Genomic DNA, 23,827 nt, shown 5'->3' on the forward strand with positions numbered 1-23,827 from the left:
CAGCTTCACTGTGAGCACTGAGCCTGAAGTTGCCACAACAGGAGAAGCAGCATCTTGTTGTCGTTGTGGAAATGTAGAGGTGCTATAAGTATATATACTATTGCAGTGATACATTGACATTTTTCTGGGAGCCTTGAACTAACTCAGCTGCAGTTTTACTGAAGCCCTCCCTCTCTGGGCAAGGTAAGTCTATTTGCATTGCACCTTTAAACAGCATTTCAAAGGGCTTCACGTGAGCCATAAAGACATTAACACAAGCTACACAAGAAGCACGAGACATTGTAAAAAGAGTTCTGTAAATAGGATTTAAAAGGAGAGAAATGAAACGGGATAGAAAATAGAGTCATTTAGATTAAACGGTAGAATAAGAATTGCACTCATGTAATAAATTAACTTTTCGCTACTTTTAATAAATTAAAAGTAAAAATAAATTTTAATAAATTAAAAGTAGCGACCAACACGTAAATCTTCAGTCCTGATTGAAACAAACGGGATTTAACAGGATTCAGTGACCTCTTGTGTGTCAGCAGAGAACTGCGCTCCAGTCTTGGAGGAAGGACGTGGACCTGCAGTCTGTCTGCACGAACTGTGGAAGTTTGGATCCAGACATGGCAGCACAGCTGGAGTTCTTCACGGGTAAATCCTACCATGTCTGCTCAAAAGTTCTCCTTACAGAGTGTGTGTGTGAGTGTGTGTGTGTGTGTGTGTGTTTCTGCTGTGGACAAAGTATCCGGTGTGCAGCGAGCCGTAAACAGTGAAGGCCGAACTGGAGTTCTGCAACAGTCACGTCCACGTTGAATAGATCTGCCCAAACGCGTCTGTTTGTCCTCTCGCCTTTGACTCTGTGTGTGTGTGTGTGTGTGTGTGTGTGACAGAAACAGTGGGCTGTGTGCATGTTTCATTATCACACAGCCAAAGGAGCTAATTCATTGAATGTTGCATAACATTTCTGCTGCACAGGCATTCCCAAGATCCCATATGTGCCCAGTGCTGGGGCAGGAGAAGTCCTGTGCTTCAAACACTATAATGCTGAAGAGGTAAGAGTGACACACACACACACACACACACACACACACACACAGGATACACACTGTGTATCCTTTCACTTTGTCTCCCGTTTTGCAGTTTGCACTTTGCACATATCATATCTAATTGTTAAAGTCTATTCTGTATAGTTTCACTTCACCTCACACACTGTGACACTTTTCACAAATTTGTACTTTTCAATCTGTACTTTTTGTTTTAAAAAGGGACAGACTATTTAATTTAATTGTATTTTATTGCGTCTAAGTTTCTGTTCAATTTTGTATTTCAATATTTTGTATTGTTGTGACTTGACCTCTGTACCGCACTCTGGCACAACAATTTCCTCCGGGATAAATAAAGTCATTCTTATTCTTATTCTTATTCTTATTCTTATTCTTACACTGCATAAGTCTTGTGTATGCAGTGATTGAATGGGTTAGTGTTACGTGAGGCTTCTGCTCAGAGGTCAGTGCTCCTGTGTGCAGGTGCTGCTGGGGAGAAAGATGGAGGACTGGCTGAGGTTCTCCGTCTGCTACTGGCACTCCTTCTGTGGAACTGGTACGGTAACAGCTGCCCCAATACCCACAGCCTGTCAGCCATCACACAGCCAGTGGTAGTGAATAATATCAGGCTCAGGAATTACACTGTGAACACTCAGGAGGCTGCTGAGTTTTATGATGATGTTGTTCTAGATGAGTAGAATCACTAGTTTAAATTGGAGTTAGCTGATGTGTGGTTTGTTCTGCATTATTACCAAGTTTTGTGTTTCTCAGGCGCTGATCCTTTTGGGTTTCAGACCCTCCACCGTCCCTGGAATGAGGGAACTCCCCTGGAATCTGCCAAAAAGCGACTCCGGGCTGCTTTTGAGTTTTTCACCAAGCTTGGTGTGAGGGAAATCATTTTACCATGAAAGTCACACTCACACACAGCTGATTAGAATAAATAAGTTATTAGTGGTGGAAAGTAACTAAATGCATTCGCTCATTGACTGTCCTTCAGTACACTTCTGAGCTACTCTTACTGGAGTATTTCTATTTTCTGCTATTTCTTCTTTACTACAATTCACAGGTGAATATTGTACTTTTTATTTGATGATTTAAGTTACTAGTTATATCAACTTAATGATAGAAACTACAATCAACAAATGAAATATAATGTAAAATTATAGGTTGAGTATTCACTCAGTTGTTAAATGTATCCCACCATTACCAGCCTCAGAATCAAAGCAATGAACACATTGATGCATAAATGATTATGATCCAGTAATATAATAACTGTTATTCTGAAATGGACCTTTCTGCCTAATGAATACTTTTACTTTTTTATGTATATTTTGATGGTAATACTTTTGCACCTTTATACTGAATTAAAAGTTTAGATACATGATTTTTACTCATAACAGAGTAATTTATTTCTACACTGCTACTTTACTTAAATACAAGATCTGAGTACTTCTCTATCTCTGTAAACTACATTGTGTGTTTCCTTTGTGACCTTTGCTTATTTTCACAGGTGAAATATTACACATTTCATGACAGGTAATTGACCATTTAAGTTCTTAAAAAATGCTTTTTTTGACAGGTTTCAACTGAAAATGGTTTAAACAAACAGACTTAGATTATTATTATTTATTATTATTATTATTAGATTATTTATGTAGCACCAGCAGGACATAATCATGATGGTTGTGTGGGAATAAAATCCCTAAAGCCTTTATTCTTAAACCCCTTACAATAAATACATTTGATAGTATTTAAAACTAATGGAATCTAAAGTATTTGCTGTTTCTTGTGTATCCCAATCCTCTGATTAATGTCTGTCCTGTTTTCTGCAGGGATATGGCTCCTGAGGGCTCCACCCTGGAGGAGTCCAACAGGAATTTGGATGAAATAACAGACCTGGCTCTCCAGCTGCAGAGCCAAACTGGAATCAAGGTCCTGTGGGTCACCTGCAACCTCTTTGCTCACCCAAGGTGAGTGTTTTATTCAGAAAACCTGACAGTCGAAGCCTGGGGTTTAGCAGGAGATTTATGTTCATTTAGGTTGTAAAATATTGTGATGTACACTTTTTATTTATGTGCCAGGTACATGAATGGTGCAGCCACCAACCCAGACTGTCACGTTCTGGCCTACGCTGGTGCTCAGGTTAAGAAGGGGCTGGATATCGCCAAGAAACTGGGTGCAGAAAATTTTGGTATGAGGGACTTGATGCTGTCTAAGATGTCGATATGTTAAATGCACCAATGTTATCTACCCACCTCACGGTATATTTGTCTCCTCAGTGTTTTGGGGAGGAAGGGAAGGTTTTATTTCCATCCATAACACTGATGTTGCTGCTGAGCTGAAGCACATGGCCAACTTCTTCAAAATGGCTGTCAGTAAGTGTGCACATGAAAATATGTTTGACTCCAAATCTGAGTTTTGGTCAGGATGTGTGACACTCTCAGTTTGGCATCTGTGTATTTGCCACCAGAGTATAAAGAGAAGATTGGGTTGAAGTGCCAGTTTCTTATCGAACCCAAGCCTAAGGAGCCCTGCAAACACCAGTATGACTATGGTAAGGTATTTGTATGAGGTGGTTATCCATATCCAGTATATTACTTGCAGTAGATGCATGGCATTCAAACTAAGCAATGCAGTGTAGGCTGGGGCAGCAGAAAACCAGAAAAGCAGACCAGAAACTCCTGTAATCTGTGAGGTAAAAATACTGTTTTTGTCTCGTAGCTTTAAAGAGAAGAGGAGAAAGAGAAAACGGCTCCAGTTCCCTGTATAGGTGTCTGATGGCAAAGTGATAATATTCTGAACATTGCATACATTTTAATTGATATTAAGATTTTTAGGTGGGCCTTTAAGGGAACTGAAACATGTTTTTCTGCTGACCCTGTGAACATCATTGGACGTGTGCTGACATCCATCTACTGCAGGTGACACGCTGACAATGGTAGTAGTACCTCTGAACTATTCCTTTTAATGACGCAGTTTGCTCTCTTCTATAGATGCTATGAGTGTTATTGGATTCCTTAAGCATTATGGTCTGGAGAGTCACTTTAAGTTGAACATCGAGCCCAACCACACCACCCTGGCAGGACACTCATACGAACACGATATTGTCATGGCCTCCACGTGAGACGTCCTAACTGTTACCAGACATTTAACTTCATCTAATCTAAGTGAACACTGTTTTGGCACATTCACAGCATCTTTTACAGTTTTATATTCGGTGTCTTTCCTGCTTGCTGGAGGGCAGGTTTGGCATGCTGGGTTCAGTTGACTCAAACACTGGCTCTCCTGACCTGGGGTGGGACACAGACCAGTTCCCCATGGACATCAGGAACACCACCTTGGTCATGAAGGTGAGCTCATTTGGAAGTTTGGAGTTTGCTGCCAATGTGAAGATGACATTGTTCAAACACTATTGGATACAGGTGTAAAGCTAAAACTAAATAAAATAGCTTTATATGAGACTGTTCATGTGGTCGAAGCAGTATTAATAGAGTAAAAAGTAATTTGATCTATTGATAATAATAAAATATTGATTAGTGCAGTTTTATCTATTGCACACTCTGATTTATGAATGAAGACAGATTAGAGTATTTAAAAAGAATTTGCCTGGATCACTTTAGTAGAAGTAGAAGTGCATCAACTGTACAAGATGAGTTTGGATGTGAATCTTCTCCAGACCATCATTGAACAAGGCGGCCTGCAGCCAGGAGGCCTGAACTTTGACGCTAAGGTGCGCAGAGAGTCCACAGACCTGGAGGACCTGTTCATCGCTCACATCGGTGCCATGGACGCCTTTGCAAGAGGACTCAGAAATGCTGTTCGCATTATTGAGGACGGGCTCATGGCTGGTATGGTGAAGGTGTGTGTGGAGCTAACTGAGATTCACCGTTAATTAAACCCTCATTTTCAGGCACAGTGTTATCAGGAAACATGCTGCATTATGTTTGGTCTCTGAGGTTATGTGTGATTTGAATAGGAGCGATACTCAAGCTTCAGTCGTGGCATTGGACAGAAAGTGGAGGAGGGCTCTGCCACCTTAGAGGAAATGGAGGTAAGACTCATTTATTTAGCTACTTTTACACAATCTCCATTGTCGCATAGCGTAACACTTATCTTTACTGTATATCTCCACCTAGACTTTATTGTCCGAGAGCTTTTTGTTTTCATAGCCAGTTCAACACAGCAGCACACAGATTGAGACAGTACTTATTCATACATCCCTGCTTTTTGGCCAATCAGTGGAGTTTTTCATCTGAGATTGTCATCTGTGTGTGTTTGTCAGTAAGAGATGATGGTCTCAGACCTATAATGTTCTTTCCTTTGTTTTCTCAGGCTTTCATCAAGCAGAACGGTGAGCCATCGGTAACATCGGGGAAGCAAGAAAAATATGAATCCATCTTCAATCACTACATATAATAAAAGCGTTGAAGCTGCTCTACTTAAACACCTGTGATGAAACACATCAGACAGTGTTACCGGAGCACCTTATTAATCACACCGTAATGAACAATTGCACTTGTTTGCAGTACTTAAAGAAGTACAGATGCTGAGTCCTACAGGTAGTGAGCTGATTCAAGTATCTCTAACAGACTGAGAGTGACTTATTTGATAAAACTATTCACATGTCATGTAATAAAACATTTTCACAATGAAGCTGATGAGTGATCATGTTTATGTTACAGCTTATACTAACCACACAGATTTTAACTATTGAACAATCATACACCATGAATATCCAGAGATGTTTTAGAATATAGAGCACAAAATAAAGTATTTTAACCTGCATTCTTATGTTTATATACATTGTTGTAAATTCAGACCTCTATTTAATTGTGGGCTTCCTTATCTGACCATCTATTCCTTCACTTTTTATATTTGGATTCATGATTTCTAATCTTGTAAGTCTTTCTCTCCATTTCCTTACTAACTTCATGTTTTGAAGAGAGGGCGGATCAGGTTTGAACAAACTCCTACATATTTGTGGTTACATACTTCATCGCTGCAGTCATGAAATGGTCTATTCCTAAAGTGAGCTCAGGTGGTGTTGAACCTAAAATACCACTCATACTTTTCAGGAATCGCTGCCAGTGTTTGAAGTTTGTGTAGCCGCATTTTAACAGAAGTGAACTTGGTTTAGCTGGGACTTGCCTGCTGGGACTATTTGATGAGCTACCTGCTGATCTTTGTAAAAGCCTTTCTGCATATAATGCTGCCTTCTGCTCAGAAATGTATCCCTGTCATGTGGATCACTGACAGAGCTCCCACTCTAAATAAATGACTGCATGCTGTGATATCTATTATGAAGCCTTCTCCACAGCCTTAAAGGATAAGCCCTTTTTTATTTTAGCAGATCTGGGAGCCTTTCTTTGAATAATTGGGAAATCTCAAAGGATGAAGTTAGATCTGGCCGGGAAAAATGTGTAATTATAGCTCGGTGTGATATTAAAATGCAAACTTTGCAGATATGAGGACGGCTGTTCACTTCAGAGTCTCCCAAGGTTTTCTCTTTTCTCCTGATTTGTTTTTTTTTCTTCTTTTTTTGGTTTTTGTGTCGTTTTTCTGTGTCTGTGATTGCTGTATTTTTTCTTTTATGCTTTGCAAAACCCATCCAATAAAGAACATGTCTTTATTTAACCTGTAGACATTGGAAAGAGCTCTCACTCTGTACATTTTTCTGGATATCATGGATGTCTCCATTGTCTTCTTTTTTATATTCCCTCTATGTATATTGTTTCTATTTTTATACCTCCTCCGTCTAAACTGAACACATATATATATTTTATATCTCCCCCTGTCTGCTGTCCCATATTTTCCCCATCTTGGGACTAAGAAAGGAATATCTTATCTTATCTAAACATGGACAGATGTGGCCATTTGGCACACTGCAGATGTGCTACTAGCCAAACAAGCCGGCTGCACAAATATTTCATGCATGAATATGTATTTTTGTGATGCCTTTTGTATGAACAGGCCTACTGACATTTATTTAGCATGTACATCTCTGGTTGTCATGGTAACAGCTCGCCATCCCGAGATGGATCATGGGAGCAGCTGTGACATTTAAAAGGCAGATTCAAGGATGGTCCAGCTTTACACCACAGAGTGATGTATCCTGTCGCACAAGGACTATCTGTGCAGCAGGTCGCCCTCTCTCTCGTTCTCTGTTAAAGAAATGAAACACGCACCTTTCCACTGACATCACATCATACTACCGTCCTGCCAGCCGACTGGCCAATCAGCGGCCGCAGGGAGGCCCGGTGCCGGCGCGGCTGTCCAATCAGCGAATAGCGTGAGCTCTGCTCACCGTCACGTCACTCCTGATTGGACGCTGAGCTGTAGAGGAGGCGGGACGTGAAACCAGCCAATCCGAAGTGGTCCGTCTTTCTTATCATCATAAAATATTCAGCAGCATCTCTCCCACGCTCCGTGTTTAAGTTATTATGACTTTTTAAGGTGTCATCTTGTATTGGGGTGGCTGACTTGTCTTTGGAGCACCTGAAGAAACACATGAAAAGTAATTATTAGTTGTTTCTTATTACATGGTGATTCCTTTGTCAGCCCAAGAAAACTCTCTCAGGAGTGCGTTCACCATCTAATTAATTTCTTTTTTTTTTAAATCCAGAAAGATGTGGACTTTCCTGGGAATAGCGAGCTTCACGTACCTTTACAAAAAGTCCGACACAGTCTTGCCTTTGGCTCACAAAGAGCTGGTGGTGGCCGCAGCCTTATTTCTCACAGTCGGGCTGCTGCTCTCATATGACAGGTTCTTTAATGGCCAGAAGCTCAGAGCCTCTCAGGTGTTTCATTTGCCTCTGAGCCTCCTGTCCTTTTTACCTGTCATCAACCATTTCATCCCCCAAACCTCCTCACAGAGCAGCGAGAGAGCGGAGAGCAACTGTAGGAAGGTAAGACGATTCATCCGGACACATGTCAGCTTCATTATGGGAACAAAGGAGGACACACAGTGATCAAACTATGTCCGCTGTTTCTCTTTATCTGAAGTGTTTTATTTCATTATTTTTTTTATTATCCTTTTTTTTTTTACTGTTTTTGTGAGCTTTTAAACTTAGAGTTTCTCATTCTGAAGTTTTATTTAAGCATTACATTTTTGCATTGTCCAAGCGGAGCAGCTAGAATCAGTGGGACAGGGAGTATTTCAGTTTTAATTATTTACTTAAGTACCAATGCTGCAGTCTAAAATACTCAAGTATCAAGTATTAATACTGAGCAAAAGTACATAAGTGTTTGCACATCAAAATATACCACAAGTAAAAGTATTCATATGCAGAGCAGCCTGTTTTATATATCATGTTATTAGATTACAAATACTGGTGATTAACGTGATCATTACTTTAATATTGCAACTGGTAGAGGTAGAGACCAGTTTATATACTGCTGGGAAGCTTAACCTGTGATCACATCAGAATGTGTTTGTAGATTTATATGTTGCATTAATGACCTAAATAGTAACTAGTAACTAAAGTTGTCAAATAAATGCAGTGGAGTAAAACAGTATTTGCCTCCAGGATGTAGTGAAGTAGAAGTGTAAAGTAGCATTAAATGGAAATACTCAAGTACAAGAACCTTAAAATTGTAACTAAGTACAGTACCTGAGTAAATGTACTTAGTTTCTTTCCACTACTGCAAATAAAACCTGCATATTTGCCTCACAGTCCAGTTCACTGTGGTTATGACACGCTCAGTGTGTAATCAGACTCCTTTGCTTTCAGAGCCGGAGAACGAGGAGGAAAGTAGATCCAGAGTCCTCGGGCTCACTGAGCGCCTCAGCCGGTGGCCCCCCTGTGGCCTCTGAGCCAGATGTGGTCATAGTCGGGGCCGGGGTCCTGGGCTCAGCCATGGCGGCCGTCCTTGCCCGGGACGGGAGGAGGGTGACGGTGGTGGAGAGGGACCTGAAGGAGCCTGACAGGATCGTGGGGGAGCTGCTGCAGCCTGGAGGCTACCGAGCACTCAAAGAGCTGGGACTGGAAGGTCAGTGATAGAAGCTGCTGCAGAGCGCCTCACGGTGAGGCCTTCTGCATAATCATTACAGTCCCAAGGTTAAAGGTAGATCTCATCTGCTCCTGTTTGTCTACATGTTGTACTCTGTGATCAGTACAGATAGTTTTAAAGTTCAGTATGAGATGATGTTTTTTTTTCTCAATAAATTATCGGTGTTGCCAATCTTCAATCAATTATATTCTATTTTCAAATCAAACTCACAATTTTTTGAAAAAACATTTTAAACCTCACTGCTCTGCCAGCTATTGCTCAGAAATGTATTTTAACCTCTAGTGGATATCATAAAGTTTCTGAAGGTACCAAATATGTGAGAATGAATCTGGTGGAAATGTGTATTCAGCATTGTGAAATACACATAGACGTTTTCCATTTGATGAAATGGTGATGAAATCAGCCATATAAACATATATTGCATTAGAGTGTCCAAAAGGATGATTTTACCAACCATTAAGGAATTTAGGGGAAAGAAGGGAGGGAATGTTTGTGCTATTGAGTTAAATATGCTTTAAAAATATCACTTTAATTGATTTTTCTTAAGTTAAATTGAATTCTTAAACCTTTTAAAATGATACCAAGCACTTGGCACAAAGGCAGGTAAGAGCACTGCTGCATATTGCACTCTTTCATCTCATTTTAAACTAAATCCTCCTCTTCCAACAGCAGCTTTAACTTGTGCTCATTCAGCCTTCATGCATTGGATCCCACACGCAGTAAGCAAACAGCAGCAGGCTGAGTGAATGATGAATGTGAGCGGTGAAAGCTTAACCTGTTGCCTGTGTTTTCCCTCAGGTTCAGTGGAGGGTCTGGATGCCCATCTGGTCAACGGCTATGTGATCCATGACGTCCAGAGCAGCACAGAGGTGGAGATCCCCTACCCTCAGGAGGAGGACAGCATCCAGTGTGGACGTGCTTTCCATCACGGTCGATTCATCATGGGCCTCAGGAGAGCCGCGCTGGCCGAGCCAAAGTGAGCAGAGTCCTGAGAAAGAGAGTCCGTATGCCAACTGAGCAGCTGGCTGGTTGGAGGACATCGTTTTTGACAGGACAGAGAGTTAGAAGGAACAGTAGTGTAATTTAAGTTTAAGGTGGCTGCCTTTTATCTCATATTCACATGCTCATGCTCATTCATTCAGCCCTACAAAGCCAAACCACATGACTAGATTGATTTAAAAAACATCCTTACTCAAGATTCACTCACTGACTCACTCAGTTAAGTGTTTTTTTGATCAAACGGCTATGTTCAAGTTCAATTTTCTACATGACTAGAGAGACTACATGTAGGTTTGCTTGTGCAGATAGAACTCACTTCCTTTCTCATATGCATTCAAACAATAACACTCTCAGTCCCAATCAGATGGAAAGTCTGATCACTATTTACAGTTACCAGTGGTTGATTAATGATGTTTTATGGAAAAGGCCTTAATAGCTCTTAAAATGTAGCATTTCAACCATTATGTCATTAGATATTTATGTTGTTTCAGTGTTTTATTTCTACATCTGCACGTCTCTAACTGTGTTACTGCGCCCCCCAGTGTCACGTTCATAGAAGGCACAGTGACCAGTCTGCAGGAAGAGAACGGCTGTGTAACCGGGCTCCAGTACAGGGATAAAGAAACTGGAGACACCAAGGTGAGAGGAGGAAACTCTGCCCTGCATGTAGAACTTTACACCCCCCACCCCCACTCTCACCCACCGTCACCTGGTGGAGAGACAGGGTGTGTGATGACCGTGTGACCTGTGTCCTGCAGGAGATCCACGCAGCGCTGACCGTGGTGGCTGATGGCTGCTTCTCCAAGTTCAGAAAGAGTCTGGTCTCCGGGAAAGCTCACATCTCCTCTCACTTTGTTGGATGTCTCATGACGGTAAATGCCGCCGGTGTTGCTGCTATTATCACTCTGATTATACTGAGTTGCCCTTAAACTGAAACGGTTCATCTGGTGACTGACAGAAAACTGATCAGCAACTATTTTTCAAGTAAAAATCATCCCCGTGCTTCTCCTCAGGACTGTCCCCAGTTTAAAGCCAACCACGCTGAGCTGGTGCTGGCCAACCCAAGCCCAGTGCTCATCTACCAGGTCTCCTCCTCGCAGACCCGAGTACTCGTGGACATCAGGGGGGAGATGCCTCGCAACCTCCCAGAGTACATGGCTGAGAAGATCTACCCACAGCTGCCAGGTAGAAGACAGATGAAAACCTCATTTTCAAAGTGCCTCTGAGGTTTTATTCTTCTAATTACCACTAATGAAAAGTGACCTCTGACCTGAGAGAGACCCCCTGCTGCGTGATAAATGACCAAAGTTTGAAATAAGATTTTGTAAAAGTCAGCCACAACTTTTCCATGAAGCAGTGCTGCCAGAGATCACGGTAGGTGGGAATTTATCCAGACTGCTGCCTGTGCTGTAAGGTGGACGGCGAAGGCAGCTACAGCGGAGGGATTTGACATTCATGCTTCGCTCTGCTATTCAGCTGAAATATCAAAGCCACAATATCAAAGCACCAGCTCCGCTAACCTTGACAGAGGTCCAGCTGAAATGGCGGAGTCAGTCACACTGATACATTGATAAATGTACACTCAGACGCCAAAAAGAAAAGGCTTTTTCTTGTGCATGTGCCCAGCGTGCACCTTTGGGTTTTCATCCACAGAGCCACCTGAGTGATGGAACGCCTGTGTTCTCTCTTTCTCTTCTTTCTCTCAGAGCATTTAAAGGAGCCTTTCATGGTGGCGCTGCAGAACGATCGACTCAGGTCCATGCCTGCCAGCTTCCTCCCCCCCTCCCCTGTCAACAAGCCAGGTACTAAAGTGCTATTGACTGCCGTGCTGCTACAGATGGCCAGAGGGAATCTATTGAACTGTTTTCAGCTCATGTACAGTATGATGCATGTCTTGGAAAGTAGCGCATCACTTTGGTCATTACTGTATGAAGAAACAAATGAAAGAGCTTTGCTAATTTGCAATTAGTCTGCGTTTGAAATTTAATGTAAAAACTGCTGTAAATTCACGCTCCGTTAAACAGATAACAAAAACAAGTGTTTTTTTTAACCTAAAGAACAGTTATTACATTTAACAGGTTTAGTCATTTTGAGAAAGACTCTGATTAGCTTTCTGTGGGAGCTTAAGAGGCGCTGGTTGGTGGATTTTGTAACCTCTGGACAGAGCAACGCTAGCCGTTTCCCTTTGTTTCCAGCAAGGAGGTGTGCCAGGCTTTGAAATCAATTTGTCACAGTGGCCAAACTAACAAGAGTTTGGGCACAAAGACTCTGTAGCCTCAAATTGCTAAAGAAACTTCTGTAAATCAGTGGCTACATCTTTTTTGTGCGTCACAACCCCTGCAACATGATTCATTTCACTATCAGAATTTGATCCATTCGGTCTGATAGCATTTACAAAGTTTATCCCCATTCAAGTTAGTGGAGAGCTAACTGGACGTTACTCTAGTGCGCATGGTCTACGGGCCCCACAATGTGGAAGATTAGGGTAATTCTATAGCCAGGAAGTTGAACTTTTTTGGCTTTGTGCGCCACTAAGCAACTTTTATAGGAATGAAGGGGGCCCTGCCTCCAACGCTGTACCCAGGTCTCTTTAAACATCTGTGGTATACAGTCTCTGTGCTAAATAACTAGCTGCCTGCTGCAGCTTCATACGCAGCATACAGACATGAGAGTGCTATCAATTTTCTAATGTAACTCTGAATGAAAGTGAAAAAGTCCCCACGGTGTCAAACTGCTCCTCATAATTAGACTGGCTGTCTGTGTGTGTTAGATTTGAGCTGTAACACTAGTTTGTTGTAATGAGGTTTTAACTGTCAAAACATGTGAAAAAAAAGCATAGACAAACACTAAAAAGTCATCTTCCAGACGTCATCCTGTTCACTGCGTCGGGCACTAATTGGAGGATTACAAAGTGCTGAGAAAAAAAAAAACCCAACAAAAACTGGTCATGTATTTTGAGACAAACAGCAGTCTGTTGCTTGCAGGCGTTCTTCTCCTGGGCGACGCTTACAACATGAGGCATCCTCTGACAGGAGGAGGGATGAGCGTGGCTCTCAACGACGTCCGCATCTGGAGGAGTCTGCTCAAGAATCTCCCCGACCTGTACGACGACGAGGCCACGCTGCAGGTGAATGCAGGAGCTAGACCTGACTATTTTAATGCCAATACTTCACTGTTTCCCTGCAGACCTGAGTCTCATGAGTGACTGACAAACCGCTGATAGCAATCACATCACAAAAGCAGGAGATATATTTGGAGCCTCTACTGCATCACATTAGTCCTGCCCTGTTATTCCCTCTGCTGTAGGTGAGAGCTTGCAGACCAGTGTGCAGTATTACACTCTGCTCTTTTTTTCTTCTTCTCAATAGGCAAAGAAAAAATTCCACTGGGAACGCAAGTCATCACATTCTTTCGTGGTGAATGTGTTGGCCCAGGCCCTGTATGAGCTGTTTGCAGCCACCGACAGTGAGTCTCTGCCTGCCTCTGCATCTAATAACAAATGGAAAACAATGGCAGGGCATCAGACGTGATTATTCTCCTGCATTGCATAAGTACAAAAAAAACAAAAAAAAACACTTAATGTTCATTTTGATTCCCATCATGTCTGTGTGCCTGTCTTGTGTTAACCAGATTCTCTCCATGAGCTGAGGAAAGCCTGCTTCCAGTACTTCAAGCTTGGTGGAGAGTGTATTGCCGGGCCTATCGGGCTCCTCTCAGTGTAAGCATTCAATAACGTCCTCATAGGAATAACATGGAATAGACAGTTGATACAAACTACAGCCGGCTAGCTTAGCTTAGCATTAAGACTGCAAACAGGGAATCAGATATGTTGGCTCGATCCAAGCCCCCAACCACTTGTTGTTTTTACATTTTGGTTTTTGAAGAGATATTCTATATCAAAGAAGATATTCTATATTCATTCGTGAGCTTTAAAGGTGTTGTCAGGCAGATTTGGTTAGCTTTGGGCAGAGCCAGGCTAGCTGTTTCCTGCTGCTTACAGTCTTTATGCTAAGCTAAAGCTAGCATAAAGCTAAAACACACTGATTAACATATTATATCTCGTTTGTTAAGGCAGTACAAAAACCATAGTGTAGAGTAGCAAGCAGCTAATGCTACTTGAGTCCCCTGGTTTCTAGATTTTATGCTAAGCTAAGCTAGCCGGCTGCTGGCTGCAGCTTTTTACTGTACAGACATGAGAGGTTTCATCAATATGGTAGATCTGAGAAACTCTCACAGGATTAGGCTCAGGGTTTATGGTCAGGGATAGTGATACGTAATGCCAAACAACGTGCACAATGAAGAAACAATGCATACAAATTTTGTAGAGAGTCATAAATGACAATAGCATCACACTTCTCATTCTCTCTGCATCATAGCACATAGGAGTATTTCCCAGAATGCCATAGTACTTTTTTAAAGACTGAACATTTTGTTGAATTTATGCTGATTTTTTTTACCAGGTTGACACCCAAACCCATGACCCTCATTGGACACTTCTTTGCCGTGGCACTGTACGCCATCTACTTCACCTTCAAGTCGGAGTCGTGGAGCACCAAACCTCTAGCGTTATTCAAGAGCGGAGCCATCCTGTACCGAGCCTGCACCGTCATGTTCCCGCTCGTCTACTCTGAATTCAAGTACCTGGTGTACTGAGGAGCACGTCGCCTGGACACAGACTCAGTGTGAGGTCCTGACTTAGTTGGAAGGAAAACACAACTTCCAAAAAGTTGGTATCAGTCTGTAGTTTCCTTGTTTGCCTTCCTGCTGAAAAAAGCACCGTTGCCATTGTAAACCATGATTGATATTGAGGATTTTCTACCTTATGCCCCTGCCTTACTGAAGATGTCACGTCTGAACGTCCTACTTAATGCCTCAATTCAGTTTGGACTTTATTATGCAACAAAGCGTGGGTGTAGCCCTGTTTGTGCTCACTCACACAGTCTGCCCTATATGCTAAATGATTGCAACATATAGTGTTCTGGCTCACACACTGAATTACACTGAATATTCAACATTGTGGAATCATTCCTGCCAAACAGAGCTGCTATGTGGACCATGGCAGCTGGATTTTGTAATTTTGCAATAGAGCCACTTTTCTGCTGTATATTTTCCTGTTAAGCTGCTTTGGGCTGCATTAAATAAGGGAATTCTATATTTTATTACAAGAATGCCTAATTTTAAATCTTGAGCACTGACGATGCGTAGTCATAAAACAGTAAACTGTCTAAATTATTATTTTATGTCTTATTTCATGCAAAAAAAGAGGAAAAGGTCCGCAGTACTTTATTTGTTGCCTGTAATCATCATCTCCTGCCTACCTGATGTTGTTGATCTTTACATATTGTGATAAGGGAGTTTTTGTAACTAATTCTGGTCCCTGAAAACATGCTGACAAAACTATAATGCCCAAACTCAAGAATGATCCCTGCACTATTTTAGTCCTGCTGGATGTCAGTGAAGAACTGATACCGCTTGTTGCCTGGGGGAAAGTTTGGGGGTTGACTGGGGCCGATCCTATCAGGACCGAGTCAGCGGATGATGCTCAGGTGTTGTTTGTCCTGAGCTGACACAGACAAGGAAGTCCTGACCTGTAATTCATCACAGCGTCCTGCATTGTTGTGTTTACCTGTGCCTGCCGTGGGCTCTGTGGGCCGTTCATTAAATCATACATGACAGACAACACTTGTTTATCGTTTGTCCTGTTTTATCACAGCAGACTTATAGAAAACTATTCTTGTTAATTAAATACCTCACAATATGACTATTACATTGAGCATCGACTCCTGTGACAGTAAATGAGCATAGCAGTGAAAACTTGAGAAGTTTTAACCTGACTGGATGAACACTAACAAATCCGACCATTAGATGGCGCTCACTCACAGCTGAAGGATTTCTGTTTGATTTTTGTCGTCCAGCCAGTTGCAGCTCTGCTCACAATAGACTAGATGAAGTTACTCTGCTGTGTTTTACCATTCAGGAGAAATACACTGGACCAAGGTGATTTATTGTGATCCCAAGTGTTTTATCAATTAGTTTGGCATTATGCTGCAGCTTTTTATCCCTGGGTTGGTCAGAGCTGAAGCACAATAACAATGACGCAATACAACTGCAACTGCAATACAATAAATGCAGCTGTTGGCCATCAACCTGAGCAGTTCTCATGCTCAAATATAGCATAGTAAGTTTTTACATCAATAGAGATCCAGTGGTGAACCAAAAAAAAAAATTCAAGGTTCTTTCAAGGTCATTTGTACTTTTTTTTTTTCAATCTGGTCTTCCTCAGATACACAAATCCTTGAGGAACAATTTCACACACGTTTTTATGTTTGTGTGTAAGATGCTCTTTGGCGGTATTTACCTTTACTGGTCAGAGCCAGGGAAGGTAACAGGAAACGGGGGAGAGAGAGAGAGGGAGAGAGAGAGAGAGGTATGACATGAAACAAAGGTCACCGGCTGGACTCAAATCAGCGACGATCATGTCGTCCTGTAATGTGACCACTCGCCTCCCAACGCTCTGACCAACATGTTTATAAATGTCCATGTGGTGTGAGCCACTGGAATAATTACAGACTTTTACAAAGTGTGATTAGAATCAACTAATAAACTGATCGACTTAAAGAAACTACTCAGATTTGATCGAATTGCATTTAAATGATGCAGTAGAAAAGTAAAAATAAAGAGTTACATTTGCTCATTAATAATTCAGTTTCATAGTTGTCTCTAGCTGAACTGCATTTAACAGAATTACATTTGACATGCAAAGTTTAAAAGGCTATCATATCTCACTATTGCACAAACATTTACAGCTGCATTTCACAATTGTTTTGTTTTGTTCAAAGACAGCTGCTCTGTTAAATAATTTAAAGATGTGTAAGCACTGTATCACCTTGAATTAAATGAAATCCAACCTACAGGGAGGCAGCAGGAGTTTGGAAGGCCAGACTATTGTACTATAGTACTGCAAAGCTTAATCATTAATTGGCAAATTTGCTGCTCTTTTTGTTTTGAGATTTATAACATAACTTTAAATCATGCTTCTTAAAATGCGCCATTTTATTTTAACACTGTGAAAGCGTGTCCACGGAGCTGTACCCTTTCAGTGTTAGACAAAAAAAGTTAAAATACAGGTAAAAACAGAAAAAGAAACATCACAAATTCAGATATATCCCAGGTTACAACAATTAATTCAGCTTTATTGTTATTTATACATCACTGATACATTGTATTCTGGTGAAATAATTGGAAGAATTATCCATATTATTCTTTGTGACTCCACAAGGACACAAATACTGGTGTGGAAGACCAGAAAGGGGGGAAGAAAGCTCCTGGGGGGAGGGTTACGTACTGTACACACTTCCCTTCGCCTGCCATCATCTGCCTGTCAGAGGTCAGTCTGCCTGCATACTTACCTGAACCTACTGAGACTCACCTGACAGCCACATGAGGAGAGAAACTGCGCCCTGCTGCCGCATTCAGCCACATTCAACCCCCCTTCCTACCTTAGAGTAATCCTCCTTTTTAGACACAGAGCATTAGGGCATATCCTTGTTGATATTGGTAGCAGCAAGCTTTCTACTAACAGTTAACATCTTAAAGATCTAAACAAAAAAGTACTGTACAGCTACTGCTAAGAGAATATAAGAACCTGGCCTGACGCTTTTACACCAGATTAAAGTGCTAGAAGCAACCCACCAATCCACACTTTATTATATATATATATATTTATATAGCATTATGTATTTATCTTTATATATGAATGTGCATATATATATATGTATGTGCATATACACGCATACATACATACATACATATGTATATACACACATACATATGTATATACACATATATATATATGGGAACAAATCTACTATTTTAACATTAATTTACAGGGTAATATACATTATATTGTAACAGCTGAAATATCAGCACAAATAGATCACTGTCACACTTAACAGCAAAATATATATGATTATATAAACCCATATATAATCATATATACCAATATATAATTGTCATATATGCATGTAAAACAGTTAACCACGTCTCAGGCTTTTCAAATGATACCCAGAAAAGCAATTGTGTATCAAGACGTAAAAGCTTTACAAGTTTCTCTCTTGAAAGAGTGACAGGCGGCGGCAAAAGTGCCACAGCCTGCGGGTATTTGAGGTCACAGGACAGTTATTTGCATATTCCACAAATCTATTGCAACACGTTACTGTCTACAAACAGTACAGCCAGCATCTCGCGAGAGGAGCTGGTGTTAGCTGGACTCACACGTACACCCACTGAACAGAACATTACGACGATGGGTGATCTGATTATAGCTATGTGCTTTCAGATGGTGTGCTATGACAGTGAACAACAGGAGGACTACAATACACAATACTCTATAGTTTAGCCTCAGAAGACAACCCAAAACTGTACTGTAAAAATACCCCCCCCCGCCAGCAAATATTCTCTCTTCTCTGAGTTAAGTGTCATCGTATCCTGCTGCTGATGAGTTTCGTCTATTGATGTTTTACTACAAACCTAATTTCAAACTTTATTTCGACACTCCACCGTCACCGACAGTAATGGAATGTGTTCAGCTTTAGTCTTGTTTCTTTCCCTCTAACTGGGTCTCTCTCCGTCAAGGCTGACAGCACAGTGAGTAACATCCTACCGAATGAACAAAGTTCTAGGGGGTCTGAGAGGGTGCTGGGGACTCCTTGAGGTTCTGTAAAGTTCAGATACACAATCTGGACCAGTAGGGCAGTTCTCTCTTCTTGCAGCAGTCCCAAACCTCGGCCGCCATCATCTTCACCACCTCTCAGGCGAGAGGAGCTCCGATGGTCCTTTTCTCTTCAAGGCCTTCCCTGCTTCCCTCTCCTCATCCCTCCGACACCACCTCATCTTACCATCATTTTCACTGCTTTACACACTCCCCCTACTCTGCAAAGACGCTGCACAAGGCTGTAACAAGATACACACAAAGGTAATTTTTCACAAAGAAAAAAAGCTCCGTAATAACTGCAGTAGTAACGCACAACAAGCATCCGATAGCTGGCTTCCGGCCTGGGGAGCCCTGGTGATGTGCAGTTAGGTTTGGGACGTTGCCATTGTTCTAAGGGAGGAGGACTCCTCCATTTGCCCTTTGCAGGACTTGTTTTTTTCCCTGTGGTGCACTGTTTTGTTATTCAAAAGCCCAGATCTCTATGTCCTGCACATAGAAATCCTCCTTTTTAGAGAGCATGGGGTTCCCAAATGTTTTACAGGAGTGACTCCTGCCGTGGTAGAGGTCTCCATCCAGCCACAGGCCAAACTCGCCACTGAAGGCAGAAGAGAACAAATGGTCTTTAAGTAGGGGGAACAAACTATTCCTTCAGCTCTCTACATTCTCTGACATATACGTCTTGAAAAAGGAAACCTCATCTTCCTCAAAATAAAAGCCATTAGCAAGTTCTCGAAATTAAGTCTGGGATAAAAACATGGGCGGATGCCAGTTAAGCATAACGTATATTTCCATCACATCAATAAAATCAGCAATATAAACGCAATGTTAAACACTTTGTAGTTCTTGATTACTCCTCTGAAATGTGTTTATGTCCCTGATAAACTGTATTTTGTATTAACAACAGCATAATACAGAAAATAAAGCACCCTCTGCAGTTGAGGTAAATAAAAGCCCCTCTTAATATTTGAGGAAGTGCCATATCTGCCTTTTCAGTATTATCTTATTTGACGACCTAACTTAAACGATACTAAATCATCAGACTGAATTAAGACACAGAATTGTTAGAGTTTAGTTATACTGTGAGCATCAAAAGCAGCTTGGCCTCACCTGCCCCCACCAAAGGCTAAGGAGTCCATATCTCCCTTGATGAAGAACATGTTGTCCCCTGTCCATTTGTACACCTGTTGCAGACACAATAGAACACGTATTTGAAGATATTGCATGACATATTCAATGTTGACATAAACTAATGTTCTCTGTCCTGTAGTCTTTATCCTAATGAGAACAGACCGCGCATGTTTACCTCAGTGGGAGGATCCACAATTAACTTTTCACAATCCAGTTACAGCACTATCGCATCAGCAGATTGCTCAGTACAACTGTCAACAACAATACAATGAGAGGCATAACAGTCAGCTCTTATTCTTATAGTGCATGGAGGAAAAACAATGACACAATCCCAGTGGAAAGTGGTGCATTCAATGTGTTGCTTGAACTTCATTTATTTTCAGGGTCAAGAATGTGAGATAGAAAACACAAAGCACCACTGAGTTGTGAGGCTTTAGAGATCTCTTAAAAGATAAAAACAAACCTTGAACAGCAGCATGTATAGTCAGATATTTATATTGATATCAATCAATAACCTTTACCTCACACCTAACTAACTTAGGAGAAACTACTTTAGGTGAATAGCTCAAGTTTGATCCTCCATTTGCTGGAATTTGTTTTCTCAAACTTCTCACAGCACAAAATAATTAGCTAGTACCAGTGACCACTTCTTCCTCTTATTCTTTGTCTTCCAACCAGAGCATTCCTGTCATCAAATTCAAGCTGTCAAAAATGCTCAGTTAGTCTGTTAAAGGCTCCGAGGAAAAGGGTCTGTTTAGTTCCTGTTCCTGTTTCATGTAGATACAAAGGGCTCATTCAAGGCTAATGCAAGCACACTTCTCAGTGTCAGGTGATTATACACTGATGAAAACATTATTATAAATATCATATTCCATTTCTGCCAAAATCCCACACACTTTACTTTTAATTGCCATTATCTGCCACTTGGGTGCAACTGAATATCAACAAAATCCTTTACCGGAGTGAATCCTTTATATATTTCTGCACTTGCTACAAATTGCACTTCTGGTTAGATGCCAAACTGCATTTCATTGCCTTGTATTGTACAGGTGTAATGACAATAAAGTTGAATCTAATCTAATCTAAAATATATTACCATAAAAAGTTGATGTGGTGAACGCAGCAGCGACTTAACACATCTAGCAGATAAAGAGCAACATTCACATTCATTTGAAGTCGTGTTTGTGTCCACCTGTTGAATCCAACAAGTCCAACATTCACTCTTTTTCGCTCCATTTTTGGTCTCCACCAGCTTGTGTCTGACTCTTTGGCTGCTAAACGCTCCACTATGTTCACCAGCTAGCTGCAAAGGCTGTTTATAAATCAAAGCCTCTTCATTGAAAACACATGCTGGTACATATTAACTAAGCTGCTCATTCAAACACCCCAAAACATTTCAATATTCAAATTCTTACAGAAGACCTAACATCTTTAAAGTGAGGAGGATAATGTACCTCAAACTCTGGATTGAAGGTAAAGAGGAAGGTCTCTCCTGTGCCATAAAAGCCATCACTGACTTTAAAGGGCTCAGATGCCAACGCACCAAACACCTGGAGAAACAAAACAGAACAACAACTGACTACTGTACACTTGGAATACAATTCTAGCACTGGTAGGACAATTATTAGGAAATGATTAAAGCTATAAATCAATTCCAGCATCTAACAGAGTACTACTGCCATGTTGAATTAGTGTCTGCTCAGTTTGCAGCTTACCTGGCCATCGCTGTCCTTAATAACCATGAGCACTGGGGTGTCCTGGCCCTGCATGGCTCTGTAAAGCGTCTTAATGCTCATGCCATGCTTTGATGTCCCAAAAGCCAGCGTCCATGGGTACCCAATGGTCCGTGGTGGGAGATTCCTGGCAAGCTGTAGGGGGAAATAATAAAGAAAATAGAGGAGAGGAAATGAAACACAGAAAGGTCACAGGCACCAATGCTCAATTACATCTGCAGTGACCTTTTAACACTGACTGGTGTTTAAAAAAGAGTAACAGGGCTCCCAACACAGAGCCGTCTCGAGAGAAAGAGAGGTCCAGCACTCCCTGAGAGAGCCTGCTGACACACTGAAGGATTAACAGTGGCTGTGGTGCATGGGGAGATAAAGACAAAATGCGCTGAAGGAGCAGTGCAGTGTAAGCTTCATTTTAATGGACAGATAAAACAGACACGGACTAAAACATGGAATTGAAGTGACAACTTTTTACAATATACTGCGTTTATTTCTTCTGTATGGAACAAAGGCCTTTAAATGTTCTGTTCACATTCATCAGCCCCTTTGCTCTTTTCTTGTTGGTTCAGCACATCCTCCAGCGCTGGAGCTGAAGCAGTCGTGTAATCAGCAGGCTGGAAAGGAAGCCACGAGGAGATGAGCCCCGATTTGGCTCACCTCTGCTCTGCTGTGAGCCGGACCTGAGCTCTGAGCACCATCCTCAGGGTGATTAAAGGAAGCTGTATATTGGCAATCTATTGGACAGTATGCCAACTGGGACTCATTTTCAGAAGTGTGTGTGTTTGTGTGTGCGTGCGTATCAACTTGCAATGCTTGCAAAGAACACACCACACCTCAAACATCATACAAGGTTAGAGACTCAAATGTTTCTCCCTCATTTGTAACACAGCAGGTGTTTTCTTGAAATAAATTGCATACAATCAAGATCTAATTAAAATAATTCAGCAAATAATAAATCAATCTTCATATGTTCTCTGCTGTAATCAGCACACAGCACAAGTTGTCCCCTCTAACTCAGAACACAGAACCCACTGACTTTTTGCTTATTGGTTTCTGTGTGTGTTGTAAGGAGTCATCAGGTCACCTGAATGCTGGCATTTCTGTCTATAAATAATGTTCTTTCTGCTGAATGCAGTCCTGAATGTAACCCACTGTTAGGCAGACGTGTCACAGCAGTGAATACATTTATTTACCAAGCACACTGTTGACAAGTAATCCTGGAAGGGAGCGCCAGGAATGGACGACTTAGCTTGTTTTACATGCACCACATTTGTGAAAGGACCGGCAAGGTCCTCAGGTTTTGCATGTCAGCATTCAAGCCAACCACACGACACTGATGATTTAAGTTAGAACACATTATGTTTGATGGTTAAGGCTCGTATAACAGATAACAAATATATTCCTATACTTAATTTATCATAATACAATGTAATTCAACTTTAGAAAAGGCAAGGTAATTTCCTAAAGCAACTGGCCACTGTAGTGTTTCTCAAACCGGAGTGAATCATGCATTTGTTGGGGATTAATATACATTTGGTGCACCAGAGATTGAGTCAAAATACAGCGACAGTGCCCATGTTCTGTGGAACAATGTGGCTTGCTGATGTGTTTTAAATCGTTTTTGGACAACAATGGACCTCCATGGCACAGACAGATAAGACATATCAGGCTTTAGATGCACTTTCTCTTCTTCTCTTTAGGAGCACTTTATTGTTGGTTTTTTTTTTTTTTTTTATGTGACCATCCTTCAAAGTGTGATTAACATTTAGCGGCACATAAATAAATGAGATGCACTGTTGCATTGGGACAGGTTTGGACAGATGTCTGTACCTTCTCTATCTGGTCGGCTTCCAGGAGATCACTGGGTTCTCTGAGGTTGGGTTTGAACGTTTCTGGCTCCAGCTCTGTCTTGATGGGTGTGCCATGCTTGGAGTTCACCTCTTCCTTGGTGGTGATCTACAAGTACAAATAAATGTTAGACACACATATATGCTGATGAGGAGTGGTTTCACTTCTGCTTCCATAAAGCACTGATACTGGGTGGGTTCAATTGTAGCTACTGACATCAATCCACTGTATTGTCTTACATTTTATCAGGCTACTGATGCAACAGATTTAAACAGGGAGGATAACTACAGCAATAACCGGCAACAGTATTGGGCTCACAGTGAGACTGGAATAGGCCAAAACATAGGATCTCAAATGATAAGTAATGAATT

At 41.4% G+C, this 23,827-nt stretch overlaps 3 protein-coding genes across 5 annotated transcripts in view; 2 read left to right on the forward strand and 1 right to left on the reverse strand.

Annotated features, from left to right (window-relative positions):
• Positions 1 to 565: 565 nt before the first annotated feature.
• On the forward strand, positions 566 to 5,618 carry LOC139205540 (uncharacterized). The gene is made up of 14 exons (XM_070835790.1): positions 566 to 636; positions 961 to 1,037; positions 1,512 to 1,584; positions 1,800 to 1,912; positions 2,539 to 2,564; positions 2,861 to 2,998; positions 3,110 to 3,219; positions 3,308 to 3,403; positions 3,499 to 3,582; positions 4,022 to 4,148; positions 4,273 to 4,378; positions 4,705 to 4,887; positions 5,005 to 5,079; positions 5,361 to 5,618. The coding sequence occupies exons 1-14, from the start codon at positions 609 to 611 to the stop codon at positions 5,442 to 5,444; spliced, it is 1,320 nt and encodes a 439-aa protein (XP_070691891.1). The 5' UTR covers positions 566 to 608; the 3' UTR covers positions 5,445 to 5,618.
• Positions 5,619 to 7,654: 2,036 nt separating this feature from the next.
• Positions 7,655 to 14,690, forward strand: sqlea (squalene epoxidase a). The gene is made up of 11 exons (XM_070836015.1): positions 7,655 to 7,933; positions 8,759 to 9,017; positions 9,837 to 10,014; positions 10,580 to 10,676; positions 10,796 to 10,909; positions 11,051 to 11,222; positions 11,744 to 11,839; positions 13,022 to 13,164; positions 13,406 to 13,502; positions 13,668 to 13,755; positions 14,498 to 14,690. The coding sequence occupies exons 1-11, from the start codon at positions 7,655 to 7,657 to the stop codon at positions 14,688 to 14,690; spliced, it is 1,716 nt and encodes a 571-aa protein (XP_070692116.1).
• Positions 14,691 to 17,202: 2,512 nt separating this feature from the next.
• Positions 17,203 to 23,827, reverse strand: part of oxr1a (oxidation resistance 1a) — a 66,151-nt gene continuing 59,526 nt past the window's right edge. For all 3 annotated transcript variants that reach the window (XM_070834696.1, XM_070834697.1, XM_070834695.1), the window contains 5 exons: positions 23,439 to 23,564; positions 21,594 to 21,746; positions 21,333 to 21,428; positions 19,858 to 19,931; positions 17,203 to 19,345 (listed from right to left, as the gene is read on the reverse strand). In XM_070834696.1, the coding sequence (XP_070690797.1) occupies positions 19,210 to 19,345; positions 19,858 to 19,931; positions 21,333 to 21,428; positions 21,594 to 21,746; positions 23,439 to 23,564 (585 nt within the window). In that variant the 3' untranslated portion in view covers positions 17,203 to 19,209. The remainder of the gene's footprint in view (positions 19,346 to 19,857; positions 19,932 to 21,332; positions 21,429 to 21,593; positions 21,747 to 23,438; positions 23,565 to 23,827) is intronic.

Source organism: Pempheris klunzingeri, chromosome 8 (genome assembly GCF_042242105.1).
Source record: "Pempheris klunzingeri isolate RE-2024b chromosome 8, fPemKlu1.hap1, whole genome shotgun sequence".
Classification (NCBI taxonomy): domain Eukaryota; kingdom Metazoa; phylum Chordata; class Actinopteri; order Acropomatiformes; family Pempheridae; genus Pempheris; species Pempheris klunzingeri.

Coding starts and splice junctions, on each gene's coding strand:
- sqlea (XM_070836015.1), top strand. CDS start 7,655: ATGTGGACTTTCCTGGGAATAGCGAGCTTCACGTACCTTTACAAAAAG. Junction 11,223..11,743: donor GATCTACCCACAGCTGCCAG/GTAGAAGACAGA, acceptor TCTTTCTCTCAG/AGCATTTAAAGGAGCCTTTC. Junction 11,840..13,021: donor CTCCCCTGTCAACAAGCCAG/GTACTAAAGTGC, acceptor TGTTGCTTGCAG/GCGTTCTTCTCCTGGGCGAC.
- LOC139205540 (XM_070835790.1), top strand. CDS start 609: ATGGCAGCACAGCTGGAGTTCTTCACGG. Junction 2,565..2,860: donor TATTACACATTTCATGACAG/GTAATTGACCAT, acceptor TGTTTTCTGCAG/GGATATGGCTCCTGAGGGCT. Junction 3,404..3,498: donor CTTCTTCAAAATGGCTGTCA/GTAAGTGTGCAC, acceptor ATTTGCCACCAG/AGTATAAAGAGAAGATTGGG.